Source organism: Photinus pyralis, unplaced genomic scaffold (assembly GCF_008802855.1).
Source record: "Photinus pyralis isolate 1611_PpyrPB1 unplaced genomic scaffold, Ppyr1.3 Ppyr1.4_LG7, whole genome shotgun sequence".
Lineage (NCBI taxonomy): Eukaryota > Metazoa > Arthropoda > Insecta > Coleoptera > Lampyridae > Photinus > Photinus pyralis.
In genome coordinates this window covers 740620-758447 of record NW_022170738.1, presented here as the reverse complement: position 1 = coordinate 758447, position 17828 = coordinate 740620, and the positions used below count along the sequence as shown (strand labels likewise).

General features: G+C 36.7%; 1 protein-coding gene across 1 annotated transcript; it reads right to left on the bottom strand.

Moving 5' to 3' along the window:
* Positions 1-14815, bottom strand: LOC116175427 (glutamate receptor-interacting protein 1-like). Its single transcript, XM_031493548.1, has 10 exons — positions 14620-14815; positions 7323-7466; positions 7076-7265; positions 4508-4734; positions 4117-4458; positions 3904-4068; positions 3750-3854; positions 653-1092; positions 484-606; positions 1-261 (listed from the first exon to the last, which is right to left on the bottom strand). The coding sequence occupies exons 1-10, from the start codon at positions 14813-14815 to the stop codon at positions 169-171; spliced, it is 2025 nt and encodes a 674-aa protein (XP_031349408.1). The 3' UTR covers positions 1-168.
* Positions 14816-17828: the final 3013 nt, after the last annotated feature.

The window sequence follows — 17828 nt, the reverse complement described above, 5'->3', positions numbered from 1 at the left end:
GGTAAAAAAGTAATTGTCTAGTATTTTATTGTAAAAAGTCATAACTATAAATTGATAATAGAATTACTATGGAACAGTCAATATTCATGTGAATCTTAATAATAAAATAAATATATTTACGATAATAATATGGAATTTTCTTAAATCCTGTAGTTTGTGTAGAATGATTTATAGAGTTTTGGTAATTGTGTTCAGACTAGAATTAAACGCTTTATTTGGTGAATCTTGGTCACTGGCTGCCCATGATAACGCTTGACTGCCCTGAAAAATTCTTTTTTAGAGTTACCTCAAATGCGAATAATGAACGATAATGTTAATTTAAATGAATGAGTTTCAGAAACGATTGTTAGCTCACTGAAAGCGATTCATTTACAAAATACATACGTAATTTAGATTAATCTTCTTCAGCTTACAGACATTTCTAAGGTATCACGAAATACAAACAAAATTATATAAGTCTTTAGTTATGTTTTAATTTCGTACCTTTTCGGATGAACCGTTTAAGAACGGATTACGCGATACAACCAATTCGATCCTATCCCCAGCAGAAGCAATCAAAGGCACCGTCAAACAGCAATCGAAATCTTGAGTTTTCGTGTCATTTACCTTCAATCAAATGTTTAATACTTAATGACAGAGGGGCAGAACTTACTTGCAAGATTCTGTCATATGGTCTCAGTAAACCGACAATGTCAGCCGGACCACCCTTACGTATCCTATTTATATAAACACCCTTCTCATATAAGCCATCGCTCAGACTGAAGCCGTAGTCGTCGTAAATTGAGTCTTTAAACAACGTTACGTGGTGAATTTCGTGGCCTAGTATGCTCTCGTTGCTGAATGTTCCGGGAAGTCGGTCCATGAAGGTGCTCTTCGATTGAGCGTACACGTTCGAGTCGTACTTCGAGCAATTCATGAATCCGTAGTTGGGTAACGGCAGCGGACTCGGACAGAATGTGTCTTCGGCGTCGGAGTAAAATTGTATTTGCGAATCGTGCTTCTGACGGATCGTGTAGATTTCTTTACTGTCGTGGTCTTGGAAGGATAGGGGATCGCTTAGGATGCTCTCTGTGTCTTTCGGCTCTGTAGATTCTGAAACAAAGGGGAGTTTCGTCGTCAGGCAAATAGGATTCAACCAGAAATACAGGAGTGAAGAACACGGGAACGGAACAGATGGGATTCTGAAAATGGGGAGCAACCAAAAAACTAATAACTAATAAGGGGTGCAAACATGGACGCTAAAAATTCGTTATCGAGTCTCTTCTTTTCATATTTGGAAAGACGTTCTGCTCCAATAGCAATGTTAAAGGGAAAATCGACCCCTCTGCAACTAAAAATGTAAAAAGGTCGCGAGTGTTTTTCTAATTCCGTTACTGTAATGCCATTTGTTTTCTGCCATTTTCCTAAAGCGTATCTTTCGTTCTCGCGTTCCTGTTAACATTGCAGCTATGTCTTCTGTTTTTTTGGGGTAGGTACCCCCACAATTATAAATAGGGACAATAGTCCAGGAAATGTATAATTCTAGGATGCAAAATTCATGGTAGTTCTGGACATAGGCTTGTTTTATGTTTTCTGTGTCTATGAATCCGAATTTTCAACTTCCCACCAAAAATTCCCCCTGCAACCCCCCCAAATTTTGAAAAAAAGAAAAAGTATCGTTTTTAAAAAAAACCTGTTAATTTGTGTATTTCAGACAAAAAGTTCTGGAAATTTGGAAACTAGAAAAAATTTGAGACAAAAAAATCGTATGATATTTTGACGTAGGGCGAATGGGTAGGGCCGTAGGGCGTTAGCGCGTCTCAGAACATGAGCCTTGGTGCCGTACGCACGCTAGGACATTAGACGATAACTGCATGGTTTTCGCCACTTTCGCGACCTGACTGTCATTTTCAATTTCTTGGTTCATCCCCTCCCCTGAAGAGCGCAGAAAGATTGCGAAGGGAAAGAAAGCAGTCATCGGTTGACATAATTTTTGATGAATCTATGACTCCGTGTTGGCCAGGCAAATTTTTTATCCAACAGCAGAAATAAACATCGCCTCATTGAAATGATTAAAAGGAAGTCGATAGTGCGACAAACTGACGAAGACGTAGACTGTCTCATCGTTAGTACAGAAAATTGAAATGGCATCAATTCATCCATCGGTGATTATTGTCGGCGAAGATATATATGTTTTAGTTCTATTAAGTGCACTTGCTCAATCCGCCAATATTTACTTCATGAAGCACAGATCTACTCACCCTTTGGTCTTAAAGAAAACACAGTGACTAAAAACATACTATTTTTACACGGTTTCAGCGACTGATTTTACGTCTTCGACTTTTGGCGACGTAAAAACCAAATTTATTAAAGTCTTCGCCTAGAACCCAGATTTGTTTTTCTTAGCTCAGCTGTTTCTGATTCCAAATGCAGACGCACAAGCTATCGCAAAAGCTTGGAATTAATTTTTACTTCGTTTGTATGATTGCTAGGATGACAACATGATTTTAAACGGTTTTAGAGATCAGTGTTTCATTAGGACTGTGTACATCAGTAAACACAATATATCCTCTTTGCCTCCAACATGAAGAAACACTCATTCAGGACGTACCACCAAGTCCAACTTTGGCTAGGAAATGTCATGGAACCACAAAAATGGAGCTGGAAAAGTACTAGCTATCTCCTGTCACTACCTTTATACCTTCCGCTCCACCAAACATTCTAAAGCTAATCTCCTGGGTGTAAAAAAAAGGATGCCGTGGCGCGTGTATATGAAGGAAAAGTTGGTTGAAATGTTCAATAATGTGCCTCGAGTGCAACAATTCATGCGAAAATAGCCCTAAAGATATCGTCAAAGATTTTGATGAAGAGGATGGACAAGCAGAGGAATTCGAACTGCTATTTGAAAAGGTGGCCCATCAAGCTGATGAAATTATTTTGGGGAAATCACACAAATCTGATGGTCCAGCTTTTCCGAAAACACGGAAGAATTGTCAGATGAGTCGTTTCTAAACTTCCTTTTTTGTCTTCTTCAATGGATCAATCAATCTACTTTAAAAACGGGACTTTGAAACCAATTAAATCTTTTTGGTGCATGAACCTAATTTTCAGCTGTGGGCCCTCCAGTTAAACGGAAAATAGTAGGTAATTTAATTTAGTAATAAAAGTCTATATTTTTTAAATATATAGATGCGTTGTTAATAATTCTGAACTTATCTGAAAATAGGTGGGGAAAAGTTGGAGGTTGAGGGTTGACTTCCAGATGTTGAAAAATAAGAGAGATTAAAGGAGGGGGGTGGTTAAAACGAAAGATAAAGCGGGTGAAGGGAGAGCTAACACGAAAGTCGTGGGTTGTTAAGCGAAGTGCGCCAGACGCCAGTCGCCAATGAGCATACTTCAACGCACGCCAGCGCCCCCTACGTGCGTAGTGTAGTATGTAAAAGCTTTTAGGACGTTTTTGGTTGCATACTGTATATCTACATTTCAAAATTGTAGGTATTTTATTCGTGAAACCACAAAAAACGGTTTCTTAAAAAAACATATTTTTTTCTTATTTTTCGAGATTTGGGGGGGTTGCGGAGGGAATTTTTGGTGGGAAGTTAAAAATTTGGACTCAGCAACCCAAAAAACATAATGTAAGCCTATTTCCAGAACTACCATTAATTTTGCAAGCAAAGGTCATCGTATGTTCTGTATTGCCTGGGCTAATTTTGCAAGCAAAGGTCATCGTATGTTCTGTATTGCCTGGGCTACAAAGGAGAGATACTTACCGTTAAGAATGTCGTTATTATTTTCTCCTAAATTGCTATCCCAGGACGCAACTGCACTATCAACACTAACCAAACCTGGACTGGAATAACTGCACCTGGTTGCATCTGGAAACAAATTACATGATAGCTATTACAGTGGATATTGGAGACAAACCTTGTTTAGAGTTGAGATTCCGAGCAATTTTCAACTGCACACGATCACCTGAAGTTTGCAAAAGCCGGATCGCGTCAGAAAGAGGACGGTTTTCCAAATTTTCTCCATTTATCGCCAAAATCCGATCGCCAACATGTAGAGCGCCCGTCTTTTCGGCCAATCCACCTGAAATCACTGCGCTTTCAGCTCTAGGTCCATTTCAAAATCACGTACCTTCCGTAAGCCTTGAAAGAACGATCGGCTCCATGCAGTCTTCGCTCCCCGAAATTGTTATACCTAAAGGTCCCCCGTATTTAATCAGTTCTACCGTATAAACGACGCAGTCGAGAAATAAGTTGGCGTTATCGGTTTCGGTCTTTTCTATTTTGAGCGTTACTATTTCGTTCGTCGAGCTCTGGAATATATCAAACGCGGACTCGAAGCTCAAATGGTCTAACGGTCGATTGTCTATTTCTAACAAACGATCGCCGGCGTGCAAAGTACCAGTCCTGTGCGCAATTGACCCCCTTCGAATTTCGGAAATTATAAATGGCTCTTCCGGATGATTTTTTGTTGCTGAAAGTTAACGTTCTTCATTTGTTAGAGACTACCTAATTGTAATTACCGGTGATCGTTATTCCCAATCCTGGACCCCTTTTCGCGAGCTTCACAGTGAATATACCACTAGAAGGGACTATTGTGTCGGCGACGTCAAATTCGAGTTGTAATACAATTCGAGAACTCGAATTTGACGTCGACGCTATTTCTAGTAGAGACGTAATTTCTTGTAGCGTCAAATTTGGTTGATGGTTGACCGATAAAATTCGATCGCCCGTTTGCATACATCCGCATCTGGAAAGAAAAGTTTCATTTTGCATTTAAATCAAGGTGAATGTCTAAGAAAGACATAGGTAAATATTAAAAAATGTTTAATATAATTTTTACTTTTTGTTGTGTTTGCAGTTTTGTTTCTAGGTTGGAATAAAGATTATTATTATTATTATATAAAGGTGGCAGGTAACGTTGGCTTCCTCTCGAATCAGAGTTTTAATCCCCTTGCATAAACTTCGTACAAGAGGTAGGATTAAAATACATTTAAATTTGCATTATCAATCTTTGGAGATGCGAACTTTACGTTATGCTTGTGGTATCGTTACTTCCAAGTGAAAGTTCTGATTAGCCTAATGATCATCATACTCATGAGGAAGCGCTAATGTACCTCTACCCCACCCCCATCTTTTAAATAAAAGGTAAAAAAAATACAGTGTGTATTTTTATGCAGGTTTAAAGAAGCAACATTTGTTACTTCTTTGGGTCTGCACCAAAATTTCTCGGGAAAACACTTTTTCTTAATAATTTTGGTGCGTAGAATCCAAAACACTTTTTCGATCAGACTTCTCAATCAAAAGTTATAGACTAGAAACCAATTTCGAAAGAAAATTCAAAGGGCTGTAACTTTTGAACTAGTAGCCCAATCTTGGAATTGTTTGAAATTATGGATTCTACAGGCCACATTCTATAAGAAAATTTTTTTTCCGGGTCGATCTGAGACAATTTTTTGTTCGGGGCTCAAAAAAAGGCAGTGTATAACCTTCCTTTTTTACCAAAAATCGACTACACCAAAATTTCTCGGGAAAACACTTTTTCTTATTAATTTTGGTGCGTAGAATTCAAAACAATTCGTACTTTTTCGATTAGACTTCTCAATCAAAAGTTATAGACTAGAAACCAATTTCGAAAGAAAATTCAAAGGGCTGTAATTTTTGAACTAGTAGCCCAATCTTAGAATTGTTTGAAATTATGGAATCTACAGGCCACATTCTATAAGAAAAATTTTTTTCCGGGTCGATCTGAGACAATTTTTTTTCGGGCCTCAAAAAAAGGCAGTGTATAACCTTCCTTTTTTACAAAAAATCGACTGCACCAAAATTTCTCGGGAAAACACTTTTTCTTATTAATTTTGGTGCGTAGAATCCAAAACAATTCGTACTTTTTTGATCAGACTTCTCAATCAAAAGTTATAGACTAGAAACCAATTTCGAAAGAAAATTCAAAGGGCTGTAACTTTTGAACTAGTAGCCCAATCTTGGAACTGTTTGAAATTATGGATTCTACAGGCCACATTCTATAAGAAATTTTTTTTTCCGGGTCGATCTGAGACAATTTTTTTTTGGCCTCAATAAAATGCGGTGTATAACCGAGGTTTTAATGGAGCACCCCACATTTGAATGACGAATTGGAACGTAGGTACTTCAGTACTTAGGAAGGGAAGGGGACAAAAACGAACAACAGAAGAAAGGAGAAAACCGAAATAAAAATGGTGAGGAGTAGCATGAAAATAATATTGTGGAATGTGGCGGTGATAGGAGTTTGTAAGGGGATATGACGTCGTGGAGATGGTTGAATCATGGAGAGAAGAAACTGAGTGAATAGATATGGAAGAATCAATTTACGAAGAGGGAAGAGCAAAAGAAGGTGTATTAACAGGGTTATAAACAGAGATCGGAGAATAAAAGACGAGTGGCGATGGAGGGGAAGAAAACGAGAGTGACAACTGTACATAACAGAGAAGGAACTTAAAAAATACAATAGAAAATATGGTAGATGAAATAGGGAGGAGGAGGGACTTAATATTTGGGGAGATTTAAGCTGGATTCACATGCATACGAAATCCGACGATACAGTAATCCGAAAGGCGTATGATTGGTCAACAATTTCAAATGTCGTACAGGGTATTTATGTGGATTATGAACAAAAAGCGACATAGATGTATAAATACAGCAATAGAGAGTGAAAGTCGAGAACTCACGAGAAACAGTAGGTAGTGGAGAACTGGAGAAAAGCAAAAGAAAGGAAATGCGGAACTTGTGGATAGAAAGAGGAACATATAGAGCACATGCCAGGCGAATGTAAAGAGGTGGAAAGTAGCAGGGAAGCACTGGAAGAGGGGGTGGAGAAGAAGAGAGGAAAGGATGAGCATTATCTTAGAAAAAAAGGAAGGAAGAAGTATACTGCAAAGCTTGTTAATTAATGTAATCGAAACCTACCTATCCCGCTTTAAAAAAAAAAGTGCAGGTGTGGAGACTATAACAGGGACGTGGCTTGCACGGAATGGCAATTCTGTAGAATTTTTCTTCAATCTACACCCAACCCTCTGTTACAAATGCCTTGAAGCCCTAGTCTAAATTCTCACCTGTACGCCGGCGAGTCCTGTGATATGCGTGATATTAAAATATCGGCCGGCCTATTATCGGAATGTTCACCAATTGCCAACGTTAATCCATATCCCTTTCCTCTATCCGCTATTAACGTAACGTACAAATTCTCCACGTGACAAACGCCCATATTACTTGACCATCCGCTGAAATTCGTAACGGCCACACCTAAAACGGTTAAACGAAATTAACCGTGGAAGATCTTCGATTAAAAAACTATTTTACCAGACTCATACTCAAACGCCTTGGGTATGCAACTTTTTCGATTGTACACGTTTCTGTTTCTTGAACGTCTCGAATTGATCGTACTGAAACCGGACATCGTTGGACTGCTCGGATAGGGACCTGAAAGAACATACTGCAAATTTCCTCAAACATATACCAGTCATTTAGTTTTAATGTGCGGAAATGTGTATACAGTGTGATGCTAAATTCTATGTTGTTTATAATATATTTAAACACATCGTTAACTTCAAATTTATTTATTGCCAATAAAAACAAGATGCAGCTGTTATATCTCGTATAAAGACGCCCCTGAAAATAACCGATATTTTTAGAGCACTTCTTAGATTTTAATTTAACTACGGTGTTTATTTGTGCTGGGAATTAAGAATGATTTCTGTTTAACAAGTTCTACTACTACCACTTGATTTCCACAACTTCGGTCAATGTGAAACAATTGGGTTTTCAGGTTTCGGCTATAAATATATGTGGGAAATCTATATTTAAATCGACTACTTGGAGATTTTTTCCAATAGAAGCCGTTCCCTAGGTGAAGTCTTGCATTAATTAAGAGTTAAAATTGATTGTGGATTAATCAAAGAGGGGCGACATGAATAAGAGAAGTCATTAAAGCTTCTGCGGTTAATTGTCTTCGAACTTCTACACCATGCCATTCCAATGAAAAACGAGCAGAAAAAGTTATAATACTTAAGTAAACAATGCTAGACAGGATTGATCAAGTTTCATTAAGTGGGTACAAAATGGTCGAGGTCTCTAATTTTCTAATTAAGCGTACTGCAAAAAAGTGTGCACTTAATTTGGTAAATCAACACGGCCTACGAACCTTTCGATTACTTTTTCTTATGTATTATTAGCATGGACAATATTTTTATTTAATTTTGGTTAGGCAACAGGTTTCCACTTTCGCCCGTTTCTATGTTTACTTTGCATCAATGACAGCAAGATGGTCAGTTTTAATTACTTAAGTACTGCCTCCACATTTTTGTAGACTTAAAACATTAACGAATCGTGCTTTTAGAAAAAAAGGACCATCGAAATAATAATGCGATTTCAGATTTATTCTCAGTACCTAAGATTATATTAGACATTTCATTCTTATATTTTCTTTAGTTTCTCATCCCAAATGTAATTTAAAAGATCAAAGTTATTGTATAAGTCTCATAAAAGGTAATTGGAGAAGAGAAAATATCAAGTAAAAAACTTCAGAGAAATTACTGATTAAGGTCATGTACTTTCGCTTGATAGAAAAAACAAATAACCAGCCCTTATTAATTTCGAATGTTAATGTGTTGCTATGAGAACGATAGTAAATAAGATATTGATGTTTGCTTTTTGCCATGTAAATTACATTTCTTTTTTACCATTCAATGCGTGCAAGACTTCTTTAATGACAGATCCCATCAGGTTATGGGCCCAGTATTGCGCGAATTTATTTTTGTTAGACGATCGTAACGAAAGTGTGTCGTGTAAATAGTTTTAGTAGGAGAACGAAGTTACTATCCTATGGGTTATTTGTCATGGAAGTTTCACGGGTTTTGACAGATAAATTGTCCTCACCAATCGACGTTAAAGCAAGAAGACTTGTAATATGGCGAAAAATTGTATGGAATTCGAGGCAGCACGGACTACCGCATGCAAGGTATGGCCCCATGGGAGCGGAAAGAAATGTGATAATTGAAGAAAAGCAATGGCGCGAAGATGAAGTACTTTCACATGGTAAAAGGGAGGGGTGGGGGGGGGACATGATGATATTAGAATGAATATTGGAAGATGATATTCTTAATTTAAGGACAGGATCAGTATGCTACAAATATATAGGGGTGGCAAGATAACCTTCAGAAAGGCGAAAGCCTTAATTGAGGAGGGGGAAGACCAGGAAATGTAAGACACGGAGAGATACTTATTTTGGCCGCCGCGGAAGGATTGTGTATGAAACTAGCGGAATGTGTATGTCTATCTATTCTTTACACAATGCTACTGCCTAGATGGGATGAACATTAAACAGAAGTCAGAAAGGGAACTACAGGAATAAAAGAGAACCTGGGGAGGTGGCTTATAACTGTCACTGACGACAATAAAAAGACATACTACTCAAAGGAGTGAGAAATGTCCTGGCGGGAGAAGAAAAAATGGCATTAAAGGTCACAAAAAAATCAAAAGGTCAACTAATAATAATCCTTGATAAACCCAAGGGAAACATGGCGGAGTTAAAGGAAAAACTTAAAAAGGAATTGAGACGCGCGGTGGAATACAAAGTTCGAGATGAATAAGATAAAGCCGCTTATTATATGGGGGAGCTAGATGAAATCACCAAAAAAGAAGAAAATGATAAACGCACTAGGCGAAGCAGAGCTGGGCAGTATTCGAGTAAATACTGTTTAGTATTCAAATCCTTTAAAGTATACAAATACTTTGTAATTAAATACTTTTATGGAAGCAGTATTTGTTTTTGTAACTCAAATACTTTCACAAATATTTAGTATTCGAATACTTCGCAAGGTATTTGAATACTTAACCTTCCTTTTTTATCTACCAAAAGTCGACTACTCCAAAATTTCTCGGGAAAACACTTTTTCTTATTAACTTTGGTGCGTAGAATCCAAAACAATTCGTACTTTTTTCGATCAGACTTCTCAATCAAAAGTTATAGACTAGAAACCAATTTCGAAAGAAAATTCAAAGGGCTTAGCCCAATCTTGGAACTATTTGAAATTATGGATTCTACAGGCCACATTCTATAAGAACATTTTTTTTCCGGGTCGATCTGAGACAATTTTTTTTGCGGGCCTCAAAAAAAGGCAGTGTATAACCTTCCTTTTTTACCAAAAATCGACTGCACCAAAATTTCTCGGAAAAACACTTTTTCTTATTAATTTTGGTGCGTAGAATCCAAAACAATTCGTACGTTTTCGATTAGACCTCTCAATAAAAAGTTATGGACAAAAAACAAATTTCGAAAAATAATTCAAAGGGCTGTAACTTTTGATCTACTAGCCCAATCTTCAAACTGTTTGAAATTATGGACTCTCGATCGATCTCGATCTCAGACAATTTTTTTCCGGCCTCAAAAAAAGGCAGTACTTTTAAGTTATTCAAATATTTGAGAACAATTTAGAAATGTTTAGTAGTGCAGCGAGCGGAGAGAGCCGCGAAATCGTTCAAAAAATTTTTTCGGAGTAGAAAGAATTGGGACCCACACCATTTTGTTCAGAAATGTTTGAACATTCAGAATCTCGCTTTACGACATTTTCCCGTGGTCCTGACAAAAGTTATAGGCCGCTAAAGTTGAAATTTACTCATTTTCGCGCGCGCGACTAGACCACCGAAAGTATTTATTTTCTCAGCAACTAAGCGATATACATCAATCATTCCTTTTGTAAAATGAAAGTACATTTATAGCAGAATCTAAAGCATTCCATTTACCTACCTTGTTATGCACAGTTTTTAGAAAAATGACCGTCAACTTCCAAAATTCGTGTAGCAGATAAAAGGTGCGCACTTTGAACTCTCATAACTTTTTATTTCACGATATCGATTTCCAATATTTATAGCTCATTCGATGCTCCAAAGCATTGTGATTATTTTATTTTCTATAAGATTACCGTGAATTTTTCATAATAAAAAAGTTACGGTCATTTAAGTAAAAACCTACCGACCTCGCCGAGTCGGGAGTCGCGAGTGAGACGGAGAGGGAAGGATAGTCAGCAGCGTTCGCTAAACAAGGAGCGATGCGTAAGAGATTCTACTTTACTAAGAAATTTCTCTCCGAATACCAAAACTAGCTATTTAGGCCGTTTAAGCGTTTACAAATGCATTCCGCCGAGTTGCATTGTAAAATCTCAAACAATTCATTAACTCCGTGTATCTCAGTTCTTTGGTGAAATATATAGGTACAAATAGGTACCTTTCCCTGTAAATTTTGGGGGTTACTCCACATCAGGTATCTCTTGTGCTGTGCTGTATATTGCAAGATCAGCAGTAACAACGGTATGATTTTGTCCCAAAGATTCAGGTTTGTTTTTTGATTTCACTAGACGATTCATTCATTCATTCATTCATTTTTATTTAATTCCTTCGACAAATAACATTTGTATGGAACAAGTCAATATAACATTAATTAAACAAACGAACAGTTAAACAAACAAACAATTCAATGTTGGAAGATATAAAAAATCCTTGTATGTTGTAGAAACACCCATTGACTAGATAATCGTACAATTTCTTTTTAAATTTTTTCCATGTAAGGCAAGTTCGATGGTTAGGATGGTATTGTAGCTCGCTGGTGGAGAATTCAAAAACGGCATAGGTATATTATATTGAATGGTAGATACCGGAACTTACTTAGGAGGATTATCAGCAGATACTTAGGCTGTTAAAGTCAGTTATCTGGTCGTTATCTAGTGATAGGTAAACGAGGAATTTGGATTTCTTCTGTCGATGTATCTCGCTTTTGAAAAAGGACTGTGAATTTTTTTCGTCTGTTTCCACAGAATATGGCCTACTTATTCTTATTCTGTGACTGTTTCCTCATTGATGTCGAAGTTGCTCGCTGTGATAAAATTATCATTTTTTATTTGACAAATTTTTGTGAAATGTAGGTAGACACCCTTAGCAGAACATGAAATATTGACGTTTACTGTACTTGTTATGCCACTGTCGGAGAACATTTTCTGACCCGAAAGACCAATTTGCAAATGAGTGTAACTTTTGTTTAAAAAATGACCTTAAGAAAAACTGTTCAATAATTTTGTTCCGTAAGTATGTACCTAGACAACAAACTTCGTGGAATTTTGTCAATTTTCGTTGTCCGGCCAAGAATTGCAGTGGAATTATTTTTTCGAATTTTCAAAAACTAATTTCAGATTCGTTATTTTTATATTCAAAAACCACCAGATACCAAATTTCGTTGAAATCAACATTTTTTCGCACCCCTATTGAGGGGTGTGCCCTTTTGTGGTAGGAATTTTGAAAAATTATTTGCAAAACCGGAAAGGGCATACAGCAAAACCTATTCAAAGACTTACCACCAGTCTCTGTAACTGTTGCTGAGAAAAAAAGAAACTTTACCACTTTTTTGAGGGTGGCTCCTAAATGAATACATGGATTTTTTTTTGGTGTTTGGATCCATCGTTCCTCGAAATGGGGGTTGAAATATATTGTGTGATCAAAACTCTCTAAACCTTCCCCATTAGTTTTTATTCGTTGAAGTTTTTAAAAATAAAAGCGACTATGGCTTCGGCGTACTGCCATCATCAGGCGATGTGAAATTTAACAGGAAAACGGTAAGTTACAAACGTTGAAGACGAATAAGACGAACATGTTGTTTTTTAATTATTACTGGCCGAAGCCAAGTGAAAAAACCTGAAGGGTGGTTAAACCGGAAAGGTTGTCCTAAGTTTCAAAACGAATTATTATCAAGCCTTGTTAAGACTTAAGACAACCAACCGGAGGGTTGAATTATTACATTAAAAGTTGAAAGTTGAATTTAACACATTTCAAAAGAACCGGGGGGGAAAAATAAACTCATAAAAGTTTTGAAATTATTGAGATGACTACATATTTAAATTATTTAAGTTAAGTTTAAATTCGAGATCATGCAGACGGCATGTCTAGAAATGATTGACCACCAGGTTTACCTATCACTAGATAACGACCAGAATACTGACTTTAACAGCATAAGTACCTGCTGATAATCCTCCTAAGTAAGTTCCGGTATCTACCATTCAATATAATATACCTATGCCGTTTTTGAATTTTCCACCAGCGAGCTACAATACCATCCTAACCATCGTCTAGTGAAATCAAAAAACAAGCCTGAATCTTTGGGACAAAATCATACCGTTGTTACTGCTGATCTTGCAATATACAGCACAGCACAAGAGATACCTATTGTGGAGTAACCCCCAAAATTTACAGGGAAAGGTACCTATTTGTACCTATATATTTCACCAAAGAACTGAGATACATGGAGTTAATGAATTGTTTGAGATGTTACAATGCAACTCGGCGGAATGCATTTGTAAACTAAACGGCCTAAATAGCTAGTTTTGGTATTCGGAGAGAAATTTCTTAGTAAAGTAAAATCTTTTACGCATCGCTCCTTGCTTAGCGAACGCTGCTGACTATCCTTCCCTCTCCGTCTCACTCGCGATTACCGACTCGGCGAGGTCGGTAGGTTTTTACTTAAATGACCGTAACTTTTTTATAATGAAAAATTCACGGTAATGTTATAGAAAATAAAATAATCACAATGGTTTGGAGCATCGAATGAGCTATAAATATTGGAAATCCATATCGTGAAATGAAAAGTTATGAGAGTTCAAAGTGCGCACTTTTCATCTGCTACACGAATTTTGGAAGTTGACGGTCATTTTTCTAAAAACTGTCCATAACAAGGTAGGTAAATTGAATGCTTTAGATTCTGCTATAAATGTACCGTCATTTTACAAAAGGAATTATTGATGTATATCGCTTAGTTGCTGAGAAAATAAATACTTTCGGTGGTCTAGTCGCGCGCGCGAAAATGAGTAAATTTCAACTTTAGCGGCCTATAACTTTTGTCAGGACCACGGGATAATGTCGTAAAGCGAGATTCTGAAGGTTCAAACATTTCTGAACAAAATGGTGTGGGTCCCAATTCTTTCTACTGAAAGTATTCGAATACATTCTAAAGTATTTGAATACTTATTTTTTTAAGTATTTGAATCCTTTTCAATGTATCTGTATCTAGTATTCGCTTGTGTTGAACGTAAAAGTATTTAGTATTCAAATACCTTTGATTTGTGTAAAGTATTGACTATTTAGTATTCAAATACTTTTTGAAAGTATTCTGCCCAGCTCTGAGGCGAAGAAGCTAAGGAAATGGGCGACATGTCAAAGAGTAAAGCTGCATCCAACGGGACGAGATCGACAGCTGTCCGCATAGGCGTAGGCAGGGGTGGGAATAACCCGATGCTTCATTGAGAAGAGCGTGGAGGTGAATCAGTGTGGGCTTGCACCTGTGAGTGCCTTAATTGCGGAGAGAAGAGCCACTACAAGACTAAATGCGACCAAAATAAGAAGTGCCTCGTGTTTGAAATTGAATCCCACAATATAAAGCGGCCATAATGACCGCTGAGAGGATCGGGCAACCTACTAAGTTGATAAATAGCAGACACCCAATAAGTATCTGATTTTAGTTAGTGCCGATAAATCTAGTTAAGTTAATACTTAGGTAATTTTTATTACTATTATTGATGTCTGTGTCGCGTATATAATGCTAAAAATACTGCCAAACAACCATAAATAGGCGTATGACCTGGCGGTTTAAACAGCGTATTCGGTAAAGGAATACTCTTGGTGATGCCTGCTTTGTGTAACTGTGAATGGCACAGAGGAATTAGGAGACGGGTTTTAGTCGGGGTAGGTCCCACACTCGCCATGCATAGATCTTCACCAACAGCAGGGATGTGCTTTAGGTATTTCCCAATTCCCATTTAGGAAAAAAAAATCTTATACATGTTTCTCATACCATAATTTAATGTAAAAGATCAAAGTTATTGTATGTCCCATAGAAGGTAAATGGAGAAGACTTCATCCAAATTTAATATACTTTCCGTCATGCCTGTCTCACTTCTGCTAGTTCTTCACGCAATAATCCTTCAGAAACGCTAATTTTTTAATCGATCTAAGTCGACTTTCTGTTAATTTTGTAACTAATTTTAACTAAACGTTAAGCTTAATTAAACGCTGCACCGTATAGGTCATCCGCAAAAGCTGAAATTAGTTTTTAGAACAGGCTTCACATAAGAGAAAGCCCAAGAGATCATTTCGCTATTACTGTATACATAGTAAAGCCGTAATATAATTAGCGGGAGGCGGCTGTAATAACCTAACTTAGCAAATGGCCAATTACAATAAGTGATTGTAAAACTTCCTTCGTGAATCCAACTTCTGTCGGAATCGTAGATCAAAGAAACTGGAAATTACACATTTCTCCTTGTGCTAAACTTAAATCATCTTTGTCAATTTCAACTCTCGAGCGAGTAAGGATGCATCTCGTGGAACTGTCTGCAAGTTTGCACTATGATCGATAATGAAAAACAACAAAAGAAGTTTAAAAGGAGTTATTCTAGACTCTCGAGCAAGCAGCTTTGACGTGACTTTATAACAAATATTATTAGACGGTGTGATTTATTGGGAACATGTGTAACTTTATACATGTTCCATACTTTCCCATTGATTTTTCTTTTTCATTATTTTCAATGTAATTGTAGATGGAGTATTGCAACATATGCGAAAATTAAATTGTATAACGCTAATTTCTTGTAAACAATTTGTGGAATACTTTCATGTACAATAGTATGCTTTTTGTTTAAATCTCGAGATGGACAAAAAACTCTTATAGGTATAACGATCCTCCTCCACTCATCTTTAATTAGTTCAGTCTCCCGCCATATTGAATGAGCTCTATCCTTTTTGTGAGGGAATGAAAAGATCAAAAAGCAGAAACGTCTGGATCTGTCAGTTGACATTTAATGCATTTACAAGCGTCAAACATGCGTTGAATCGATCAAAAATTGAAACCTAAAAAACCGGCAGAGCACCTCGGAGTGACCCCTAGATTTGATCCACTTTCAATAGGTTTGTTACATGTGGTACGTATGTCAACTTTGCAAGGTTTAGGCCGAATCGCTTAGCAGTTATCGTGTTCACGGAAAGACAGACAGACGGACATCGTGGACTCGCCTATAAAGCTTGCGACACTTTGCTCTGCCACTTAATAAAGTCAGAGCGACGTTCAGGGTTTTTTAGGGTTGTTGGATCTTTAAAAACTGCTCTACTAAGTTAGAACATTCATTTAACAACAAAAGCATAATTAGCTGGTCCAAGTCTTTTTAAAGTGAATACAAATGTAACTTGAATGAAATCATAGCTACCGATCAAATTTTTCCTTTTTGATAAAATGTTTATAAAAGTGTTGAATCAGCAAAGCATTTAACGTAAGCCACTTGAGGTTTTCAAATTAAGAATCTGATAAAGAAGGTATATACACTGTGGCGATCCATGGGTGGATCTAAAACAGTTGTATTTAGTTTACATGGTGATAATTTGAATATGCCATTTAATCAAATATAAAAAATGTTATTAGTGTTATTTAATTCTATTCTAAACGCTGAATAGTGACCACAACACTATACAGAGTGGCTAATAAAGATGGACCCAAAGCGCTGGTATGAAAACGGTTGGAGATATCGGTTTGAAAGTTTTAGGATGTGTTGGTGCATATTCTAGGATGAAAAGAAAATTGTCCCGTATGGTTTTTTGACACATACAACAAGAATTGTTATCTTTTTTTGAGCTCCACTACATTTTTCTCAGTTTTAGTTTATTACAAATTGTATTACATCCTCTTTCTAGAATTTTTAATCGATAAACAGCCTAGAAAACAGTCTTTGAATTATTTGCATAATTAGGTTTCAACTCAAGCGTATTTGTTCAATATTAGTAGTTGTTTAATAATTTTTGCGTAACCGTATTTATCCTATTGCATATTCGTAATGAATGTAAAATAAGGTTCCCAACAATGTGGCGGCGAAAGGCGGCCCTGTCAAAAAACCATACGGGACAGAAATTTTCTTTTCATGCTAGAATATGCATAAACACATCTTATTTAAGTCCTTAAACTTTCAAAACCGATATCTCCAACCAAAGCTTTCACACCAGCGCTTTGGTTCCACTTGGGTCGAATATTTCAGTAACTCCAGAACAAATAAGGCATTTAATTTTGTTTATTTTATAGCATATGTTAAATTGACATTATAATAGGTTTGAATGAGTAGGCTAATATCGTGAGGGTAGATAAAGTGATCACTATAACCGCAAGAGTAGTTAAAGTCAAACAGATGATTATGCATCCTAATGACTTCTGTCATTCTTATTTCAAATGGGATACGGAGCACGATATAAAATGGCGTTCAGAACTTAAGTTTCTTATTTTTGACGTTTAAATTAAATTCAGAATTGTCAGAAGCTTTACAATGATTTATGATTTATATGATTTCTGCTATAAAATAAAGTTTTGTATGATACACGACGATGAAGAGAAACTAACCATCTCATGAAAGTTAATTGACTAAATGGTTAAAATATCCCTTTATCGTCTTATATAGTAAACTAAGCTATGAATGAACCTCGGAATGAACCAATGAAGCAAAGATAAAGTTCGCAAAGCGGGGAAGGGAGCCACTGGAAATAACGGAACTATACAGGATACTTAAAGTTCGAAAGAAATGATACGCTTTTGTAGGAATTGACAATATTACGACCGTTGCCGATGTATAAATCGTGGTATGAGGGGAGGAACGGATACCGTTCTTTCAAGTTTATGTTCAGAATATTCGAAATATTACCTCATATACAAATAATATTAAAAATAAACTGAGAATATTCTGTAAGTTTATATCCCAAGAATATCCCAAGTGATATATATGCATCAAGTTCTAAGAA

Coding starts and splice junctions, on each gene's coding strand:
- LOC116175427 (XM_031493548.1), bottom strand. CDS start 14,815: ATGGGAATTGGGAAATACCTAAAGCACATCCCTGCTGTTGGTGAAGAT. Junction 7,467..14,619: donor AGGTCATACGCCTATTTATG/GTTGTTTGGCAG, acceptor TATATGTTTGAG/GAAATTTGCAGTATGTTCTT. Junction 4,735..7,075: donor CAGGACTCGCCGGCGTACAG/GTGAGAATTTAG, acceptor TTTTCTTTCCAG/ATGCGGATGTATGCAAACGG.